Raw genomic sequence first — 22,313 nt, forward strand, 5'->3', positions numbered from 1 at the left:
GGTTTGTTCCTCTCTGTGTGTGGGTTGGTTTGTCCCTCTCTCTGTGTGTGGGTTGGTTTGTTCCTCTCTGTGTGCGTGTTGGTTTGTCCCTCTCTGTGTGAGGGTTGGTTTGTCCCTCTGTGTGTGTGAGGGTTGGTTTGTTCCTCTCTGTGTGCGTGTTGGTTTGTCCCTCTCTGTGTGTGGGTTGGTTTGTCCCTCTCTGTGTGAGGGTTGGTTTGTCCCTCTGTGTGTGTGAGGGTTGGTTTGTTCCTCTCTGTGTGCGTGTTGGTTTGTCCCTCTCTGTGTGAGGGTTGGTTTGTCCCTCTCTGTGAGAGTGTTGGTTTGTCCCTCTGTGTGTGTGAGGGTTGGTTTGTTCCTCTCTGTGTGAGGGTTGGTTTGTTCCTCTCTGTGTGAGGGTTGGTTTGTCCCTCTCTGTGTGAGGGTTGGTTTGTCCCTCTCTGTGTGGGTTGGTTTGTCCCTCTGTGTGTGTGAGGGTTGGTTTGTTCCTCTCTGTCTGTGGGTTGGTTTGTCCCTCTCTGTGTGAGGGTTGGTTTGTCCCTCTCTGTGTGAGGGTTGGTTTGTCCCTCTCTGTGTGGGTTGGTTTGTCCCTCTGTGTGTGTGAGGGTTGGTTTGTTCCTCTCTGTGTGAGGGTTGGTTTGTCCCTCTCTGTGTGAGGGTTGGTTTGTCCCTCTCTGTGTGAGGGTTGGTTTGTCCCTCTCTGTGTGAGGGTTGGTTTGTCCCTCTCTGTCTGTGTGGGTTGGTTTGTCCCTCTGTGTGTGTGAGGGTTGGTTTGTCCCTCTCTGTGTGAGGGTTGGTTTGTCCCTCTCTGTGTGGGTTGGTTTGTCCCTCTGTGTGTATGAGGGTTGGTTTGTCCCTCTGTGTGTGTGAGGGTTGGTTTGTCCCTCTCTGTGTGAGGGTTGGTTTGTCCCTCTCTGTGTGAGGGTTGGTTTGTCCCTCTCTGTCTGTGTGGGTTGGTTTGTCCCTCTGTGTGTGTGAGGGTTGGTTTGTCCCTCTCTGTGTGAGGGTTGGTTTGTCCCTCTCTGTGTGGGTTGGTTTGTCCCTCTGTGTGTGTGAGGGTTGGTTTGTCCCTCTGTGTGTGTGAGGGTTGGTTTGTCCCTCTCTGTGTGAGGGTTGGTTTGTCCCTCTCTGTGTGAGGGTTGGTTTGTCCCTCTCTGTCTGTGTTTGTCCCTCTGTGTGTGTCTGTGTTTGTCCCTCTCTGTGTGTGGGTTGGTTTGTCCCTCTCTGTCTGTGTGTCTGTGTTTGTCCCTCTCTGTGTGTGGGTTGGTTTGTCCCTCTCTGTCTGTGTGTCTGTGTTTGTCCCTCTCTGTGTGAGGGTTGGTTTGTCCCTCTCTGTCTGTGTGTCTGTGTTTGTCCCTCTCTGTGTGTGGGTTGGTTTGTCCCTCTCTGTCTGTGTGTCTGTGTTTGTCCCTCTCTGTGTGAGGGTTGGTTTGTCCCTCTCTGTGTGTGTCTGTGTGTCTGTGTTTGTCCCTCTGTGTGTGTGTGTGTGTCCCCTCTCTCGCTCCCTTTGCCCCCCGGTGTTGGGCGGAGTTTGCCCGGTCACGTATCTCTGCGGCATCACAATCGCTTTATTAAACCAGGGGCGGAGCGTGGAAAATCCGCATTCAGGTCTAATCCGGCCGGGGACACGGAGCAGAACCGGAGCGAGAGAGAGAGAGAGAGGGAGAGGAGACAGAGCAGCGTCTGGTGAGAAGGAGAATGAAGGGGCGGCGGGGGGAGGAGAGGCTGAGCCGGGGGCTCCTCTTTGTATCTATTACTGATGTGGAATTAATTGCGCTTCAGTCGGCAGAGGTTTAAATGAGAGTTTAAACAATTGCTGCTTAATTTATTATTGGTGCGGGAGGGGGGTGACCGTTTACATTTGATTTTGTTTCGGGGACCATGGGGCTCTGGTTAGTGTTTTAATATAATGTAATACTTATTTATATTAATTTATTGCTTGCGAATCCTAGCTTGAAACAATAAGGATGAAACTGGGCCGGCCAAAGGACAGACAGACAGATCACCCTCAGTGAAATCTCCACTCCTGCAGACACACTGTATTTTGTGTTTTACAGACTTTCCCGCAAAATCACTATTAGAAACTAGCAGAGTGAATGGTAGACAGTGCCTCAGGACATTGCAGGGGCCACGGGGCTGCTCATCGATGCGTCTCATGTCTCTGCAGTGGGACGAGAGCAACCTCACGTACAGAGTCTGTCTCATCAAACACTCCCAGGGCAGGTACAGGGTTAGATACAGAGTAAAGCTCCCTCTCCACTGTCCCATCAAACACTCCCAGGGCAGGTACAGGGTTAGATACAGAGTAAAGCTCCCTCTACACTGTCCCATCAAACACTCCCAGGGCAGGTACAGGGTTAGATACAGAGTAAAGCTCCCTCTACACTGTCCCATCAAACACTCCCAGGGTCAGGTACAGGGTTCGATACAGAGTAAAGCTCCCTCTACACTGTCCCATCAAACACTCCCAGGGCAGGTACAGGGTTAGATACAGAGTAAAGCTCCCTCTACACTGTCCCATCAAACACTCCCAGGGCAGGTACAGCACGGGTTAGATACAGAGTAAAGCTCCCTCTACACTGTCCCATCAAACACTCCCAGGGCAGGTACAGGGTTAGATACAGAGTAAAGCTCCCTCTACACTGTCCCGTCAAACACTCCCAGGGCAGGGACAGGGTTAGATACAGAGTAAAGCTCCCTCTACACTGCCCTATATAAGCTGTATTACCACCAAGCCCAGACTGGTTTCGATCGCCTGAGGAGACATCCAGAAATTTTCCAGAGTATTTTTTCTCTTATTGGCCCCGCTTTTTTTTCTGTTTTTTGCCTCTCCCAGGAGATTACATGGCTGCGAAGGGGTGGGGGGGGTGGGAAGGGAGCACTTTTCCAGCCATGATGGTCTGGCCATCATGGTGTGGGGCAGGCTTGATGGTCTTTCCTGCCCGTCAATTTTGTATGTTCCTGTGCCTCCTACTGCCCCAGGCTGATGCTGTATATCCTTGTGGCCTGCCTGAGCAGAATTGGCAATTAGACTGGATTGAGGGACGTGTTGCATGAGGTATTGAAGTTTGCCTGGGAATCTGGTGCAAAACTCCTAATCTCAGTAACTAATATTTTTGCCCTTGCTAATGGACACTCAACACCCAGGCAGCATGTTGCTGATTTCACTCCATGACCTTGAGAGTCAGTGAAGATGAAGTACGCGAGGAGGACATCAGCAATGGTTACAACGCTAGTCTGCACTCTTGGCACCCAAGCCTCAAGGATATCTGCAGTCACCTGCAGAGTTGTTGCTGAGGTGGGGGAGGGGAGGGAGAAGAGAGGTCCTGGCGGACGAGGGGACAAGATGCATTTTAATTTAATGTATTTTAATGCTGTCACCAGTATCTCTGTGAAGTTGAATAGTTTTGAGGTATTTGCACTGCTAAGTACTTGGCCCTTTATCGCAAAGGAATGTGGGCATTGTTCACAGGAAAGAGACTATCACAGGCTATCTGGCCTGTCCCAGAATTGTTCAAATACCACACACTAACGCTCGCTCAATTGTTTTCTCTGCCAAATAACCATCCAGATGCCTCTCGTATTTGTCAGCACCATCAATCTGGCTGCATGGGTAATCTGTTCCGTTTGTTCACCACCTTCTGCGTAAAGTCGTTAAAAGTATTTGATCTTTCCATGTCCGCCTTGTAGAGTTTATTTGTGTCCAACCTATTCTTACAGTTCAAGTTATTTGTACGCTGTAGGATCTCAAATACCCTGAGGTCATGGATATTCATGCTGTAGTAGGATAATCAGAGCTGACCACATTCCTTCAGGTGGGATTGATCCAGGACTTGTACAAGCATAGTCTCTCTTCCTCTGGCTACACACATAACATCTTGCTTGCCCCTTTGCTACTGTTGCATACTGTGCTGATGGTTTCAGTGAGTTATCCAGCAGTACTACCTTGTCCCAGGCCTGGTATCAGCTGTGTCTCAGTGGGTAGCAACCTCGCCTGAGTGAGAAGGTTGTGGGTTCCAGCCCCACTCCAGAGACTTGAGCACAAAAGCTAGGATGACATTCCCAGAGCAGTACTGAAGGAGTGCTGCACTGTTGGAGGTGCTGTCTTTTGGAACAGACGTTAAACTGAGGCCCCATCTGCCCCCTCAGGGTCTCATGACAATATTTCAAAGAAGAGCAGGGGAGCTCTCCCCAGTGTCCTGGCCGATATTTCTCCCTCGACCAACATCACTAAAACAGATTATCTGGTCATTATCATATTCCTGTTTGTGGGATCTTGCTGAGTGCAAATTGGCTGCTGCGTTTCCCACATTACAACAGTGACTACACTTCAAAAGTACTTCATTGGCTGTAAAGTGCTTTGGGACATCCTGAGGTTGTGAGCAACAACAACTTGCCTTTATATAGCACCTTTTAACGTTGTTAAATGTCCCAAGTTGCTTCACAGGAGCGTTACCAAACAAAATTTTATACCGAGCCATGTAAGAAGATATTAGGACGGGTGAAGGTAGGTTTTAAGGAACGTCTTAAAGAAGGAGAGAGAGGTAGACAGATTTAGGGAGGGAATTCCAGAGCTTAGGCCTAGGAAGCTGAAGGCACAGCTGCCAATGGTGGAGCGATTAAAATCGGGGATGTGCAAGAGGCCAAAATTAGAGGAGCGCAGAGATCTCGGAGGGTTGTAGGGCTGGAGGTGGTTACAGATAGGGAGGGAGCGAGGCCATGGAGGGATTTGAAAACGAGGATGAGAATTTTAAAATTGAGGCTCTGCCGGACCAGGAGCCAATGTAGGTCAGCGAGCATGGTGGAACGGGACTTGGTGCGAGTTAGGTGTGAAAGGCCCTATATAAATGCAAGTCTTGGGGTTTTATCAGCGCCATATAATGTTTAGCTTATATTTCCGTTGGTTATTTCTCTGTCTCATCAGTTTGTAGTTGCTCACTTTAAAGAATATCTGCCATTTCTCAGACCCAACTTCCTAATTCCATAGTTTTTTGTCTACTTGTTCCATGTTATTTGTAACACTCCTTCCCTTCCCCTCCCCCCCCTCCAAAGGTTTGGTATTTGGAAAATTGGCTGATTTTGCTATCACTTATGTACACCGTAAATAACAGCGGATAAGAGCTGATTTTCTGTCGGTCCCCACTCGCTGGTCTCCTCACTGCCTGCTGATACAGCTCCATGTACGTGCCCCTTGTCTCCTCTGATTCATTCAGAAACTTTCCCCTCTTTTCTCTCCCAGCCCCCCTTTTCTTTTACATCCCCCTTCCCTTATACTTGTTGACTTTGCAGACCAGTGTGGCTTTGCTTAAAGTCTAATGTTGGGTTGTGTTTGGAGAGTGTTCTGTGCTGTATAACACCAGGATCAAATCCTGGGGGGTACAAATCTGTTGCTGGTGGTGAGGACACTTTAAGGGGATGAAATGAGGGAGTGATACCTGGGACCGGCTTGCTTGGTGTATGCTGCTCAGCCACAGTGTTACAGTTGGCCTTGTTGTTCTGGGCTAACGAAGGGGGCAAACACCAGTCATTATCCAGTGCCTCCTGCCACAAAGTGAGGGTTTACGGATGTGGAGCTCAGCTGTGATGCCCTCCCCTTCCCACTGTCAAATAGCCTGCTTTTGACTCCTGTACTTTGACCACTGGGCTAGGTACAAGGGGGCACCTGGCATTGTATCTCTGCTTCTGAAAATTTGGAGGGGTGGGGAAGAGGAGATGCAAATTGTTACTGTTTACTTGGTGTGAACACTTGGCCCTTGTAGGTTCCCTTTTCTCCTCCTCCTTTTCTCCCCCCCCCCCCCCCCCCCGCACTATTATGCCCTGCGGTTTCATGACTGCTGGGTCCTTCGTTTCTATCTGTTAATAAGACTGAGAACTGCGGGTCAGGAGGGTTTTTCTCGGGTGAGTTTAACTGATCAGAGGAGATCTGGAGCCTTGCACCTCGTCTCCTCAGTTAGCGCAGCAGCATGCCAGAAATCAGTGGCAAACCTGATTCAAACAGGAGAAAGGTAAAATGTCTGCCTGAGTGTCTGAGAGAAAATGGTGGACTGTGTATGCTGGCAGCTGGGAGTGGGTGATCCTTTATTAATGAGGGAGATTTTGGTTACACAGTTTGAGCCTCCACCAGCTAAAGACTGTGGTGACTGGGAGGGGGAAGGGAATCAGAGACAATAAATTTAAATGAGTCTGATGGCTACAGAGCAAATACCATTGTCCAGGGGCTGTGAGAACTGCAACAGCATTTGAGCCCCACAGACAGGGTACAAATAAATCAGAACTTGCTAACATCAGCACCTTCCAGATCCTTGCACTCTATTTTAATTTAGAGCTGAGACAATCTTTTTTGTGTTTACAGATTCTACAGAACACTGGGATGGAGCGGATGAAAGGAAGCTTTTTTAATTTCCTCTCTCTCCGTCTCTCTTTTTAAATTAACTTTTTCCTCCCCATCTCTCCATGGAATGCTGATGCTGTGTTGGACCCCAGTCACTCCCCTCTGGGACCCCGGCCACTGGCTGCATTTCCTAATCAGGGGAGGTGATTTTTCAAAAACTGAAAACGTTCAGCAGGTCAGGCAGCATCTGTCGAGAGGACACACATCGACTGTTTGGGTGTGGAACCCTTATTCAGAACTGGAAGATATTAGAGATGAACAGCACTTAAAAAGGAACAGAAGAAGGGGAGGGGAGAAAGCACATGGTTAAATGGTCGGTGATAAGAGAGTGAGAATAGAGAAATGGAATGGGAAGCATGAAAAACAGGCAAAGAGCAGGTTTCAGTGTTCTGAGTCTGGAAGAATACAAAAGGTTGTGATGATTCTGTATGCATGATTGTAGAGTGGTAGCAGGTTATTGACCCACGGAGGCCCTCACAGCCAAGCCTGATCCTGTCGTCGACCAATATTCACATGCATGCAATTTCCAGTGATCAGGAGGCCATTCAGCCCCTCGAGCCCATTCCACCATTCAATCAGATCACAGCTGATCTGTACCATGACTCCATTTAACCGTTTTTGCTCCATATCCCTTGTTACCCTGACCCATCAAAAATCTATCCATCTCGGTCTTGAAAATTCCAACTGACCCACAGCATCCATGTTTTTTTTGAGCAGGGATGGGGGTGGGAAAGAGTTCTGGATTTCCACCCCCCTTTGTGTGAAGAAGTGCTTCCTGATTTCACTCCTGAACAGCTTAGCTCTAATTTTAAGATTATGCCCCCTTGTTCTGGACTGCTCCCACCAGAGGAAATAGAGTAAGTACTGAGAAACTATCATTTTAACCACCTCAATTAAATCACCCCTCAACCCTCTAGACTCGGGAATACAAGCCAAGTTTATGCAACATATCCTCGTAATTTAACCCTCTAAGCCCTGGTATCATTTTGATGAATCTGCGTTGCATCCCCTCCAAGGCTGATCTATTCTTCCTGAGCTGTGGTGCCCAGAACTGAATGCAGTAGTCTAGATGGGGTCTGACCAAAGCTCTGTACAACTGAAGCATCACTTCCTCCCCTTTGTATTCCAGCCCCCTTGAGAAAAAGGCCAACATTCCACTGGCCTTGCAGATTACTGTTTGGACCTGTGCAAAAAGGTAAATTTACCAGGAGACGCACTTGTGAATTTGTAAGCATGGGAATCTATTTGACTGCAGTGGAGCGGATAAATGAGCACTCTGAGCCCCAGCCCACACTCCAAACCAGTCCAAACTGCCTGTATTCCTGCTGGCAGCCTTAGATTAGGTTTTGGTTGTCATGAGAACGTTAAATGTTTCACAGCAGATGCAGTGAATGTGTGAATGCCTGGTGGGCTAAATTCAGTTTGTTTTAAAAGTTATCCCATCGTGCTGTTTAGGATGGGGAGGGCAGAGAATGTGAGGAGGAGGAAGGGCTGTGTATCGAAGGGCTGTCTGTAATCACCAAGCATTGTTCTGTGAATTATAAATGCGATTTCATTTCGAGGATTTCATTTCGTTCACCTGAGGAAGGAGGAAGCCTCCGAAAGCTTGTGAATTTAAAATAAAATTGCTGGACTATAACTTGGTGTTGTAAAATTGTTTACAATTGTCAACCCCAGTCCATCACCGGCATCTCCACATCACGATTTAAATATGCTGATATGGGAGTGACTTGTGGTTTTAATATTTCTTTCTTGCAGGTTTGGCCACACACACATACCGTTAGAAGATGACGCACCAATATCCTGCGCTCACGGCTGTCCAGAAGAAGGAGCTGGCAGAAATCGCCCTGCAGATCATCTCCCCTGGCAAGGGTATCCTAGCTGCAGATGAGTCCGTGGGTTAGTGTCTGCAGCCTTTGGTTTCCGGCTCGTCAGTTATTGGTGGGAGTGAGAGGGGAGGAATGCGATGGAGCTAGCCTCGAGTTCCCATCTCTTTACAGATGTGCTGAAGCCTGCATAAATGCCAGCTACAATGTGTGTGTAAGCAGGCTGCGCATTTAACTGATCTCTCATTGAATCCAAGCGTCTGAGAAAACAAGGCTAATAAATTAGTGAATGGAGCCATCCAGTAGCAAGGAATTCCCTCCCTCTTGATCCATAGGCATTTTAAATGGGAGTCTAGCTAAAGTGCCAGTCAGGGCAAACCACTGAATTCAACGACATAGAATCATACAGCACAGAAGGAGGCCATTCAGCCCATCGTGCCTGTGCCGGCTCTTTGAAAGAGCCTTCCAATTAGTCCCACTCCCTTGCCCTTTCCCCACAGCTCTGCAAATGTTTCCTTTTCAATTGTTCATTCAATTCCCTTTTGAAAGTTACTATTTAATCTGCTTCCACCGCCCTTTCATTCCAGATCATAACAACTCACTGCATAAAAACAATTCCCTCATCTCCCCTCTTGGTTCTTTTGCCAATTATCTTAAATCTGTGTCCTCTGATTACCGACCTTCCTGCCACTGGAAAGTGTAGATAAGAAGAAACCACCAAAACCCCATATAATTTTGAACACCTCTATTAAATCTCCCATAACCTTCTGTACTCTAAAGAGAACAACCCCATGCACCCACTCGACAATACTGAACATTGAATCTGGACACCTGGGTCTAGTGTCCTTGGTTGAGCTGTCACTTGGGTTTAGCAACACCTCACTGCTCTTAATAAACTGCAGCTTTTGAGTTAAGATATGAAATGTTTTTGCCTATTTTGGGCAGTGGGCAGACTTGAGGGAGAATCTGTGCCCTGAAGCCATCAGAACCCATGAAAATCTGTGCAGTTAATGGGGACGTGCTTTTAACCAGAATATTCTCCAGTGCTTTGACCTGACGCTGTTGGTTTGGGGAGATTGGCTCTGTCCCCTGCTCCCTGCGTGTACAATCTCGCCCAGTGCCGTTCTCCACCGGGGGAATGTAGATACGGAGCCAGTGGATCTGCCGATAGATCACAAAACCCACAATAAAGTGGATTTCTGCTCCTCCTAGAACAAGATAAGTCGGGAGTTCACATTTCTAACTGTAGTCAAAGGGAAGACAGTCCTGCAGTTGCCATTGGCTCCAGTTCTGAAACATAAAAACTTAACATCCAATTTATGGCAGGGGAATTGGGGTTCTGGAAAAGTGTAGATTCAACTGGAGCGTGCGTTTCCAGTAAACAGGACCAAGCCATTATTTGGTATCTGCAATTGTATCTGTGCTCTTCAGCATTTGAGATGGGGGTACCTGCATTTGCTGTTTCTCATCTCTTGTTCTTCCTGCTTCTCCTGAAACTGCTACCTCATTGCTGGGCTATGGCCCCACTTCGATACTTCATCCGTTCGACATTCATAAACCCAGACGGCGAGTTTTGGCTGGCAATTCAACTGTGTGAGGTCTATCTTGTCCTCACCTGATGTGCGCTTTCCAGCAGAGAATATAATTGGAGATGGGAGACTTTTTTCTCTCTTTATACCAGTGCCCTGGTTGAGATCAGCTAATACAGCACAGGCCAGGAATTGAACCCGGACCCTGCTGGTGTGTATAGCCTAGTACTACACCGCACTGCATGTGTACTGTACCATCACAGAGCCTGTACTTTTATTTTTTTAATAAGTAGCTTCCTGTTCCTTTTTGTAGGGAGCATGGCCAAACGGCTGAACCAGATTGGCGTGGAGAACACCGAGGAAAACCGACGTGTCTACCGGCAGATCCTGTTGACTGCTGACGACCGGGTCAAAAGTTTCATTGGAGGAGTCATCTTCTTCCACGAGACTCTGTACCAGAACACTGACGATGGGACGCCATTTGTAAATGTGGTCAAAGACAGGAACATCGTTGTGGGGATCAAGGTAAACTGTCAGGATTTGTGTTCATCCCCTTGAGCACTTCAAAAGGATCGAGCTGTGAATCAGACACCTCAGCGGAGATTGGTGAAAGTGAACAGTCTCTTCCCCTGGGATTGGGGGGGGGGGGGGGCGGGGGAGACCTGGACCCATAACTAGCGAGCGCTGCACAAGTGGTGTCATTGTTTGCAGTCTCCCTTTCAAACTTTCCTCTTCTCTGGAGCATGAGGATGGGCTGTCTGTCTCACCAGGGCCAAAGACTGACAAACAGCATGACTTCCATTGGGAACGTTTGTGTGGACTTCTTTAAAAACTTTGTGAAGTGTAACTTTAAATGTTCTCTTTGGCCAAGGCACAGTGACCTTGATGCCTTGAGCCTGCTGCCCTGCAATCTGCTGGGGCACCAGTTGCTCTTTGATTCTGAGAGTAGCACTGGAGAGGGGTTGCGGAGTTAAGGTAGGCCCTTTTCCAGGTAAATGGACAGAAAATCAAAGAGCGAGTCATGCTCAGTCACACTTGCATTGAGCAGTCCTAATTTTGTTTGGAGCAAACTGATTATTTCTTTAAAGCTCAAACCCATATTCGCTTGTGCTTCATGTGCGCAGAATTTTATTTTTTGATCAGCTGGGTGTTCGACTTATGCTGAAGTCTCTAAACTGAACTACTGAGAAATCTGCATTTGTGTTTGCCTGATGTGGAAAGCACAGTCCCTCTCCCTGTAGGGATACTTAAACACAGGGAATGTAGAAAGAGCTTGGCATTACCAAGATTTGGGGATCCCCAAGTGTTTACAGGATTACTGCTGGTGTTTAAGCAGCAAAAATGGCGTAATTTACCAGCAGAGCTACCAGGTTAGCTTTCTGCTAATTGTCCAACTAGGGCCGATCAGTCTGCTTTGACCTGTCTTTTCTTGTGGGTACTGGGATGTCATATAATTCCAATTTGTTTAAGTGCATTTTCTCTCTCTCTCCCCTCCTGTGTATGTGTTTCTTTTTCGTGAAAGATAAGCAGTTAGTTGCCACTGTCTTATCTTTCCCTACAGTCACCTCTAGTCTCTGTGACCTTCTCCTGTCACATACCTATCTACTGCTCCTGGTGTTTACGCTAAATCAGTTCCCGTGTCATAAAAGATACAGCACAGGAGGCTTTTTGGAAGAGTTATCCAATTATTACCATTCCCCTGCTCTTTCCCCATAAACCTGTAAATGTTTTCCCTTCAAGTATTTATCCAATTCCATTTTGAAAGTTACTATTAGATCTGTTTGCATCACCCTTTCAGGCAGCGCATTCCAGATCATAACAACTCACTGCGTTAAAGAATTGTTTCCCCATGTCGCCTCTGGCTCTTTTGCCAATTGCCTTAAGTCTGTGTCCTGATTACCGACCCTTCTGCCACTGGAAACAGTTTCTCCTTATTTACTCTATCAAAACCCTCCATGATTTTGAACACCTCTATCAAATCTCCCCTTAACCTTCTCTGTTATATGGAGCACAATCCCAGCTTGTCCAACCTCTCCACATAACTGAAGTCCCTCATCTCTGATTTAAACTCATAGAACCAGTTTTTAATGGGTCTGTGATTCTGCTGCTGGGATAAGCGAGACAGATTTAGTGATGTAAACACTGGAACCGGCTCACTAATTCAATCTCCCAGAATCAGAGCTAAAATGGGCAACGTGAAAGTGGTTTACGTGTGGACTTATCTTAGGAACAGGCCACTCAGCCCCCCCGTGCCTATTCTGCCATTCTGTTAAATCACGGCTGATCAGTATCTTAACTCCATCTACCCGCCTTTGCTCCATATCCTTTGATACTCTTACCTGACAAAAAATGATCGATCTAAGATTCTGGTTCGTGGGCTGCAGGGTCTTTGTTGCAGTTTAGCGTCGAGGGGGTCATCCCTTCTGCGGAGGACTAGAATCTGTATATCTGAGAAAATAGGTGATCCTGTGTCACACGAGCAGTAATCTACCCTTCACCAGTCCTGAGGTATGGTCAGTAAAAGATCTTTGCATAAATCAAAGGGAGAAATGCTTTCTTTTTTTAAGTAGGGAGCTGAAATATTTCCATCAAAACAGTGTACAAAATCAAGCAATGCAGCAGGGTACCCAATCCTTATAAATAATAAAACTAGCAAACGTCTTGCGTTAAGAGTGATTCAGTTGTTTCTTTGAATGTTTTGTACAAATTATAAATGTCAATATTGTATTTGAAACCTGAGAGTTCTTGGACTAAGAGTTGATCTGTATTTCCAGGTTGATAAAGGTGTTGTCCCCTTGGCTGGAACCAACGGAGAAACCACCACTCAAGGTAGAGTATGTGTGCAGTGTGATCAGGGAGGGGGCAGGATTTGTACGGTGTGTTGGAGGGGTGAAGAGTAGGATATCTGTGTTCCATGGGGCGGGGTTGGTCACTAGAGCGTCTACAATGTGCGATGCACTGCAGGGATGGTTATATCAACAACTTGCATTTATATAGCACCTTTTAATGTAATAAAACGTCCCAAGGCGTTTAGGGAGGGAATTCCAGCGCTTAGGGCCTAAGCAGCTGAAGGCACGGCCGCCAATGGTGGAGCGATTAAAATCGGGGATGCGCAAGAGGCCAGAATTGGAGGAGCGCAGAGATCTCTGAGGGTTGTAGGGCTGGAGGAGGTTACAGAAATAGGGAGGGGCGAGACCGTGGAGGGATTTGAACACAAGGATGAGAATTTTAAAATCGAGGCCTTCCTGGACTGGGAGCCAATGTAAGTCACTACAGAGATGGTTACTTATGCATATGTTAAAGCAGTGACTGTCCTTTTGTAAATAAATTGACTGGAATTCTAGATATTAAACACTATTGCCTAATAGACTCCCACCCTTTAGTGTGCTTAAGTCGAACAATTAACCCCTAGTTGTGGAATATTGTTCACTGCAGGTTTGGGGTAGAGATGCCCACCTTGTTCTCCTGAAAGGTGGGAAATGTTATACTGGTAGATCAATGTGTACAGGCTAAAGTACTTGATTGAATTTATTTACAGTGTACATACACAGAAGCCAAATGATACAGCATGCTATTGGATCAGAATAATACTTAACCCCTTGTAGACAGATTCTAGTTTTTAATATACCCCTTTTAGAACATACATCTCGGTCACATAACAACCGGACTTTTGAAAGAACAAACTTGCATTTATACAGTGCCTTTCATAGCCTCAGGACGTCCTAAAGTGCTTTACAGCCAATGAAGTACTTTCCAAATGCAGTCACTGTTTTGTAGGCAAATAAGTTTAGCTAATTTACACATAGCAAGATCCTATAAACAACAATGAAATAAATGATCAGTTAATCTGTCTTGGATGTTGGTTGAGGGAGGAATGTTGGCCGGGACATCGAGAACTCCCTGCTCTCCTGCCAATAGAGCCATGGGATCTTCTATGTCCACCTGAACGGGCAGACAGGGCCTCAGTTTAACATCTTGTCTCAGATCGGCACTAAAGTGCCAATCTAGATTATGTGTTAAAGCCCTGGAATGGGGTATGAACCCATGAACTTCTGACTCTGAGAATGCTACCACCTGAGCTAAGCTGCCCGTTTTGGATGGCTGATCAGGCATGTCCTCTTGGTAACACTTTCAGATGTGATGCTTCAGCCAGCTGTGAAACCCAGTTCATCCACTGAGTTTGTAGTCCTGCCAGAACTAGAGATGTGAATTTTCTTTTTTCTAAAAAAGTCTTTCCCTTGACATTCACACAGTCAGTAAATTCTCAGTCTGTTTATGTTTGTGTTAACCACTTCCTCTATCTATTTCCCTTAACGGCTCAGCAATCAGAGAGGTTCTAATTGTCTCCTCTTCTATCTGTCAATCCACATATGTTAACATTACTAAATAAAGTATTTCAGCCATGCAGCAATTTTTTTATAGCTTAAATGGATTTTCTTATTTCATTACAATGCTCTTGTTCAGAAATGAAGACAGATAAAAACAAAGAAGAAAGACTTGCATTTATATAGCACCTTCAACAACCTCAGGATGTCCCAAAGTGCTTTACAGCCAATGAAATACTTTTTGAAGTGCCATCACTGTTGTAACGTAAGGAAAAGCAGCAGCCAATTTGCGCACAGCAAGATCCCACAAACAGCAATGTGATAAATGACCAGATAATCTGTTTTTTAGTGATGTTGGTTGAGGGATAAATATTGGTCAGGACACCGGGAGGAACTTCCCTGCTCTTCTTCCAATAGTGTCATGGGATCTTTTACATCCAGCTGAGGGGGCAGATGGGGCCTTGGTTTAACGTCTCATCCGAAAGACGGCACCTCCCTCAGTACTGCACTGGAGTGTCAGCCTGGATTATGGGCTCAAGTCTCTGGAGTAGGACTTGAAACTATGACCTTGTGACTCAGAGGCACGAGTGCTACGCGCTGAGCCATGGCTGATGCATAATGAAGTATTCCAGCCACCAAGCAATTTTTTTACAGCTTAAATTGATTTTCTTATGTCATTTAAATGCCCTTATTCGGAAACTAATGAAGACTGATGTTTCCATTGAATATGCTGGAGTCTGGTTTGTGCAGCCAGTTATGTCTATTAGTGAATGTTGAAACAGCAGAATGGGGTCCATCCAGAGACACAGCTGGCTGAAGCCAGTTTTTAATATCCGATTTATCCTGCCTTGCATTAGAGAATTAAAATACAGGAATCTCCTATTTTTAAAACAAAGACAGATTACCATTTATATTTTTGTCCCTGCGGGTACCCGTGCCTGAAATGGGCAGTGCTTAATGGCTGACGGTGGTGTGTGTTGTAGGCCTGGATGGACTGGCTGAACGCTGTGCTCAGTACAAGAAGGACGGAGCAGACTTCGCAAAGTGGCGCTGCGTCCTGAAGATCAGTGACACAACCCCATCCTCCCTCGCTATTGCAGAGAATGCCAATGTCCTGGCACGTTACGCCAGCATCTGCCAGCAGGTAAAGTGGAACAAAATAAAAGTGAGCCTGTGCCAGTGTGTTAATGCAGCTGGTGGTTATAGAATCAGTTTCCAGTTGTCGCTACAGCTGCCTAGTGGATGTTCCAGTCTCTCAACATGTGGCTTGCCGCAGTAAATCATAAGCAGCAGCGTAGGTTCCCCACAGGCTCTGTTGGTAAGTGTACACCCTAATCTGTAGGATTGTTTGCACAGTGGAAGATCCCCTGATGTGTCCTGAATTAGCTAATCTCAGTCGGAGCAGTTAAAGGGGGGGCAACAACAGGCTCTCTCACTTCTGGATTAGGAAGGGGAAAAGCAATACTCCTGATCGCTATCCAGTGATGCTGCCGGAAAGTCTGCCTGTGTCCAGTTGTTTTTTTTTCTTTTTTTTTGTGTTTTTTTTTGTGATTTTAGGCCCCCCTTTTATAAGGGGGGTGTCCGGTTGTTGCGTTGAGGACTCAATCGGGTTCAGCTGTGATCCCCTCCATGATTGAATAGCCTGCCAAATTCCTCTCTCGGCTCGCATGTGGAGATTGGCCATTTGGGCAGGATACTGGAAAGTGTTTGTACCTCAAAAGAATTGGTGGCTTCAGGAGAGGAGGGGATAAAATGGGGAGAGAGGGGTTGGATTGCCTTGGATTTTGAATGTGCTTCCAATTTTGTAATGAGAGGAAGGCTGTGAAAACATAAGTCAATCCAGCACTGTCCATCAAGGTGTTGGGATGCAAGATGATGGAATGCAGCTGCACGTCTTCACCATTTTCCCCCTTTGTGTTCTAGAATGGCATTGTTCCCATTGTGGAGCCGGAGATCCTTCCCGATGGTGATCATGATCTGAAGCGATGCCAGTATGTCACAGAGAAGGTTGGTTTGAAAAAAAGACTTGCATTTATATAATGCCTTTTACAACCTCGGGATGACCTAAAGCACTTTATAGCCAATGAAACACTTTTGAAGTGTAGCCACTGTTGTAATGTAGCCGGTGAACCTAAATCAGATATTGACCCTAAAACTTGGAGCCAGAGGTCGAACCTAAAATGGGGAAAACAGTTTAAAAACTGTGGATGCAAATTAGGAGACAATTGAAATGCAAAACTGATGAATATAAAGTGATGGAGAAAATAATATGCAATGGAAGATTAAAACTAATGTAACAGAATTAGTGCAGGTGGACTCCAAGGGGGGACTCATCACTGTCAATGTTTAGACCTGGTGCTGAGGCAATTAAAGGTAACATTGCTGGATATGGCAAGAGCAGTGGGGTACAAGTCTGCTGAGGCTGTATAATACTAATCAGATCACACTTAAATGTACTGTGTACAGTTCTGGTTACCAGGCCACAGAAAGGATACACATGCATTGGAGATAGCTCAACCCCCTTACATTTGGAATCAGTCTTGTTTCTCTTCTCTGCACTATGAAGAAAGGTTTAGGGGTAGAAATCAATCGTTATTGTGCCAGTTTTCTAGATGGAAAATGGGGGCAAAAATGACCAATTCCACCAGGGACGCCTGAAAACACCCGATGCCATGTTGGCCTCTGACAATTTTCAGGCGCCCATGGCGGCTGCCTAAAACAGGCATTCGGCCCATTGCATATGTTAATGAAAAAAAGACTTGCATTTACATAGTGCCTTTCATGACCTCAGGAAGTCCCAAAGCACTTTATAGCCAATGAAGTACTTTTTTGAAGTGTAGTCACTGATGCAATGTAGGAATGTGGACCCAACTTATGTTTTAGCCTGTTTTGGGTCGCCTCCAAGAAATTGGCCTCCGTGAGTGGAGCAGGCGCTGGGCTTTTCCGGGTGTGGATGCATCCTAGGGAGTGCTTCTCCCTGCTCCACAGCACTCCTGCTGGCCGTGATCGCATTCTTTGCCCCTGCCCTGCCCCCCTTTTCCTGAGGGCCATTGCTACTGGAGAAGCAGGATGGCAAGCTGCCTGAAAATCATGTGCTGAAGAAATGGGAGAGCTGCCTGAGCAGGTGCCGGCAACTCGCCTGAACTATTGTAATGATGCACAAGACCAATTTCAGGCCGGTCTTGGGCTTCCTGGCTGGGGCGTGCATGTGCGCGCAGTGCCGATTCGCAACCCGAGTACTGGCCCCGATGAATTTCTACCCCTTAATCTCTACAGCATGAAGAGAACTAAGGGTGGGGCGGTGAAGGGAAGACATCTCTCTGTACCGGACCTTTGGTAAATTATAAAAGTGTTTGTTTCAGGTGCTGGGGGCTGTCTATAAGGCCCTAAGTGATCACCATATTTACCTGGAGGGCACCCTGCTAAAGCCCAATATGGTGACTGCTGGCCATTCCTGCCCCACCAAGTATAGCCCTGAAGAGGTCGCCATCTCAACGGTTACTGCACTGCGACGCACTGTCCCACCTGCAGTCCCAGGTACGTAGATCCTTGTCGAGGGGTTTGTTGTGGGGCGAATGGCACCAGTTTGTGAGCTATCTGATATTAATAGGGAGCAGAGAATGTTTCTGTATAGTTTCAATGAATGATCCTGGGGTTATTTAAAAAAATTTTCTCATTCTCCCCCCACCCCCCCCAGTGCAGTAATCATATGATGTGGAGAACAGTGATATTGAGTGTGTCTAAAGAGCGACTGGAGAAGCTGGGGAGCTGGGCTTGTTCTCTTTAGAGCAGAAAAGGTTAAGAGGAGATTTGATAGAGGTGTTCAAAATCATGAAGGGTTTTGATAGAGTAAATAAGGAGAAACTGTTTCCAGTGGCAGAAGATGCTGAAAGAGTGGTGAAAGCAGATTCAATAGTGACTTTCCAAAGGGAATTGGATAAACACTTGAAAAGGAAACATTTGCAGGGCTATGAGGAAAGGGCAGGGGAGTGGGACTAATCGGATAGCTCTTTCAAAGAGCTGGCACAGGCATGATGGGCCGAATGGCCTCCTTCTGTGCTGTATCATTCCATGATTCTAAATGCTTGAGGACGTGATGCAGAACAGAAGCACAGCATTTTCCTTGGAGGCATGGAAGATAGTCAGTATGGATCGTGCAGTGTGCCCGGCAGCCAACCGACGTGATGTCGGTAGAGGGCTCAGTGCAGGTTTCCTGCTAAACTCCCCCCACCATCCTGGTTTGGATGGTGTAAGCAGGCCAGCATGGGAGTGGATGCAAACCCCACGTCCTGTATGTGTGACTGTGGTGACCTCTAGTTCAGAGGTAATCCTGTTAAAACCCATTGTCTGTAGAAACCTGCATTGAACCAGATTAAGTCCACTCTCCCCAGTAGCTCTGTGATACTCTGCACCAGACATTAGTTCATTAATAACATAAGCAAAAGCTTCTCTGTTGTCCTGCTGGCTACAGGCAGTGCCTGATATGGCACTGAACCTACAGAGCAGGCTGGTCCCACACTCCATCCCTGGTCCCTGCTGACGTTAGCTTAGCTCAAACAGGAGTGCTACAATTGGCCTCAGTGTGTCTGGGCTAGGGAGGGGGAAAATCAACCAGGGTTCCCAATCACTATCTAGTAAGCCCTACTGAAAAGTGGAAGTGGGTGTCGACAGGATGAGGCTCTGCTGTGATGCGCACGTACACACACGACCAGAAGATGGCCGGAGGGGTCAGCACCTTCAGGAGAAAAAATAATTCCCCCACCCACCCCCCCCCCCCCGCAGTGTCACATTCGATTGTGCTGAATACATTTCATTTTCACACATTTTAAAGACATGCACTAGTGAAACCTCTGGGATTTATGAATGTCACCGGGCTGTGATATTTTGAGTGTATTAGAGCCTCATTGCACACCACTCGCCACTCGTAAAGTCACCTTGAGAGTTTTAAGTTGATGCATGGAACTCCTTTAGCCTAGTAGTAGTGTTATAAATAGCATAGCAAGTACAAGCCAAACGTACTTTCTACGCACAGCGGTTTCTGACTGAATTGTCTTCTGCTTTTTCCCCAGGCGTCACTTTCTTGTCCGGAGGGCAGAGCGAGGAGGAAGCTTCCATCAACCTCAACGCCATCAATAAATGTCCACTGCCAAAACCGTGGGCACTGACCTTCTCGTTTGGCCGAGCTCTGCAGGCCTCCGCACTGAATGCCTGGCGCGGGGAGAAGGAAAACATGCAGGCATCACAGGACGAATTTTTGAAGCGTGCTGAGGTAATGCTGCTTCCTGTATTACAGTCTGATCTGCAAGTCTACGCTGGGGGAATGGGAAGAGTGGTTATAAAGCTATGCCTGTGGTTCCCCAATGGGTCAGTGGGTACACAACCCAGATGGTTCCTAGTTTGATCCCTGGTCTGTACTAAGAAGCTGTTCAGTGCATCTGGTAGTATAACTGGCCTCAGCTCCACTGGGATACAGATTGCAGTGGGGGTTGGGGAGAAACAGCCAGGGTTCCCTCTCCAGATCGCTATCCAGTCACACCAGATGTCCATGCACATGCAGGACCAGATCAGGGTCGGGTCTGATTCCCCAGCGAATCACTCATCTATCTTTACTTCTCGATGAAGGGCCTTTTACCCTCCTAGCCATCCTCCGGTGATGTTATCAGAGCTCCTGCTTTTAACAGTTGCAGTTTTGTTTTCTTCAATGCTTCATGGTTACGTTTTTTTGACTTTTAAAAAAAATATTTAAGTAGGCTTGGTGTTTCAATCACTTTTCCCTTTTTTTTCTTAGGTTAACAGTTTGGCTTCACTCGGACAGTACGAGGCGAGCAGTGAGAGTGAAGGTGCAGCAGGCCAGTCTCTCTATGTAGAAAATCATGCCTACTGAAAAGAAACTGGAAAATACAATAATAAAAAAAAAACGCAAAAAGGTTTTCTCATTCGGGCTTCTTGTGATTAGCTGACCCACAGCCTCTGCTACCTTGTGTATCGTGCCCTCACTGCCTGCATTGTTTTGCTGTGTAGCTGAGATTTAACCCTAGGAATGCTGGCAGCAACACGACTTGCTCTGTCCCCACCCCCCCCGCCCCCCGGGGTTCATGTAGTTTCACTTTACGATACGTTAAACCCTCTACTGGATGTACTGCGAGCTCTAATAACGCACAGTGTCTTATTGCTTCCCTGAAAAAATTGAAACCTTGTTTTAGTGTTAGCTGCCTTGCCCCTTAATCATCTGGGCTTGTGGTGAACAACTAATCTCTCTGAATAATCACTAGTAGGTCAGAGCTTTACCCTTTGCCTCTTCACAATGTGAATGTGTTGCTGTGGCTTCCAAAGTGAGCATTACAACATAGGAGGTGCCTGTACACAATAACATGTAACGATAATTATAACTAACACACACAAGTCAGAATTGGTTCTAAACAGTGCTCACTGTGTTCTCTCCCTGCCCCAGAAGCAGAGAAACCCACTGTTTGTATATTTGTGTGTATTCAGGATACTTGACTGTAGATGCGATTACATGGGAGCATTGAGTGTTGTTCAAAAGTATTTTGTGATATATAGTTATATTGTACTCACTCCACATCTGGTAAATATACAATAAAGATAGGGAACAAACAATAGTGTTACTGTCTCTCTCATTCTAAAAAATGTTTGATTTTATTTCTTCATAATTCAGGGAGTAAATTCCCCCTGGTAACATTCCCTCTACTTTCTAAACCTGGCGTCAAGCATCATTACCCCTCTTCAAAAAATAAATCTTTGCCCTCTCCAACTACCCTCTCATCTCTAACCTTTACCTCTCGAACACCATTCTCTCTAGTCCTTTTCCAAATCCCTCCAGTCAATGCCCTGTTCACAGCACCAAGGCAGCCGTGCCAAATTCACAAGTGAATCCTCTGACTGGTGCACTTTCCCTCCTTCACCTTTCTGCAATGTGATACTGTGACCCTTGCCACTCTCCTCCAAGATTGCCTTTGGTTGGTGCACCTGCTATCTAGCCAAACGCAGCTAGCACATCTCCAATAATGGCTTCTCTTCCCACTAGCGCACTGTCTTCCATCCACAGCCTCTTGTCTGCATGTTGCCCCTGGGTGATTATATCCCCAGGTAAGGGATCATCTTCCACATTCCCACTGATTACCTCCAGCTCTACCTCTTGACCCCATCTGTCATATCAAGTGAAGGATGAGCCACAAGTCCTCTAATTCACCAACAGGTAGATGAAGGCTATCACTTTTGGCCTCTGTCATAAACTGCCTTGCCACTGAGTCCATTTCTCCATCCACTCACTGGACTGAACGAGGTCGTCCGAAAGCACAGTGGCATCCTTGGCCCTGAGCGGAGCTTTAAACTACATCTTCAGCAATCCACCAGTTTCTACCTGTGCAACAAAACTCACCTCCCAACACCTTGGGGCAACTAGGGATGGGCAAGAAATACAGCCATGCCAACATTGCCCACATCCTGAGAACAAATTTTTAAAGAGTGGTAAATCTGTTAAATAAGTAAGGATCATCAAGAATATTAGATGATTTTTTTTTCCTACAGTATCAGACATTTTGTTTGGAGGTTTACCATTCATGTCTAAAGTTTAAAAGATGTCAAGGTAGCTTGCCTTTGAACAATTTTACATAACCTAGCCGAAACTACACGAGATCAAACCAATCACAGCTGAATGCAGTACCACTCTGAATGCTGTACTCCTGATTGCCAGATGCATTAACTAAATATTTAAATGGCACATATAACAAACCATTGATGTTAAGCATTGAGAATTACAGCAAGTACTTGATTCTTGAGTGTATTTCAGCCATAGTTGGGTTTTTTCTTATGGACCATATTACAGATATATTCAATGTCTAAGATTGCAGTAGGGCTTAGCAAGGTTAAATTTACAGTTCATATTTGATGTGTCAACGACAAGTTAACATTAACACCAGTTGTGGGTAAGCTACTAGAATCTATTATCAGGGACAGAGTGACTGAGCATTTGGATAAATCTGAGCTGATCAGAGAGCCAGCATGGATTTGTAAAGGGTAAGTCATGTCTAACGAACCTAGTTGTTTCTTTTTGAGACGGTAACAAACATGAGGAGGATGTTATTTATAAGGACTTCCAGAAGGCATTCAACAGGGTTCTACATAAGATAAGTCAAAAATGAGAGCGCATGAAATTGGAGGCAACCTATTGGCTTGGATAGGGAATTGGTTAGGAGGTAGGAGGCAGAGTAGGGATAATGGGTAT

The 22,313-nt window shown here is 46.3% G+C and overlaps 1 protein-coding gene across 1 annotated transcript; it reads left to right on the top strand.

Moving 5' to 3' along the window:
* The first annotated feature begins 1,576 nt into the window (after nt 1-1,576).
* Nucleotides 1,577-20,686, top strand: aldocb (aldolase C, fructose-bisphosphate, b). The gene is made up of 9 exons (XM_068008568.1): nt 1,577-1,683; nt 8,147-8,287; nt 10,057-10,268; nt 12,518-12,572; nt 15,052-15,212; nt 15,992-16,075; nt 17,431-17,605; nt 19,138-19,337; nt 19,857-20,686. Exons 2-9 carry the CDS (start codon nt 8,176-8,178, stop codon nt 19,950-19,952), a joined length of 1,095 nt encoding a protein of 364 aa, XP_067864669.1. The 5' UTR covers nt 1,577-1,683; nt 8,147-8,175; the 3' UTR covers nt 19,953-20,686.
* Nucleotides 20,687-22,313: the final 1,627 nt, after the last annotated feature.

The sequence above is a fragment of the Heptranchias perlo genome, chromosome 28, assembly GCF_035084215.1.
Source record: "Heptranchias perlo isolate sHepPer1 chromosome 28, sHepPer1.hap1, whole genome shotgun sequence".
NCBI classification, from domain to species: Eukaryota; Metazoa; Chordata; class Chondrichthyes; order Hexanchiformes; family Hexanchidae; genus Heptranchias; species Heptranchias perlo.

What these genes read in the sequence shown, in the direction of transcription:
- aldocb (XM_068008568.1), top strand. Translation starts at nt 8,176, where the DNA reads ATGACGCACCAATATCCTGCGCTCACGGCTGTCCAGAAGAAGGAGCTG. An exon ending in ACATCGTTGTGGGGATCAAG is followed by an intron (nt 10,269 to 12,517) that starts GTAAACTGTCAG and finishes CTGTATTTCCAG; the next exon opens with GTTGATAAAGGTGTTGTCCC. An exon ending in TGTCCCACCTGCAGTCCCAG is followed by an intron (nt 17,606 to 19,137) that starts GTACGTAGATCC and finishes CTTTTTCCCCAG; the next exon opens with GCGTCACTTTCTTGTCCGGA.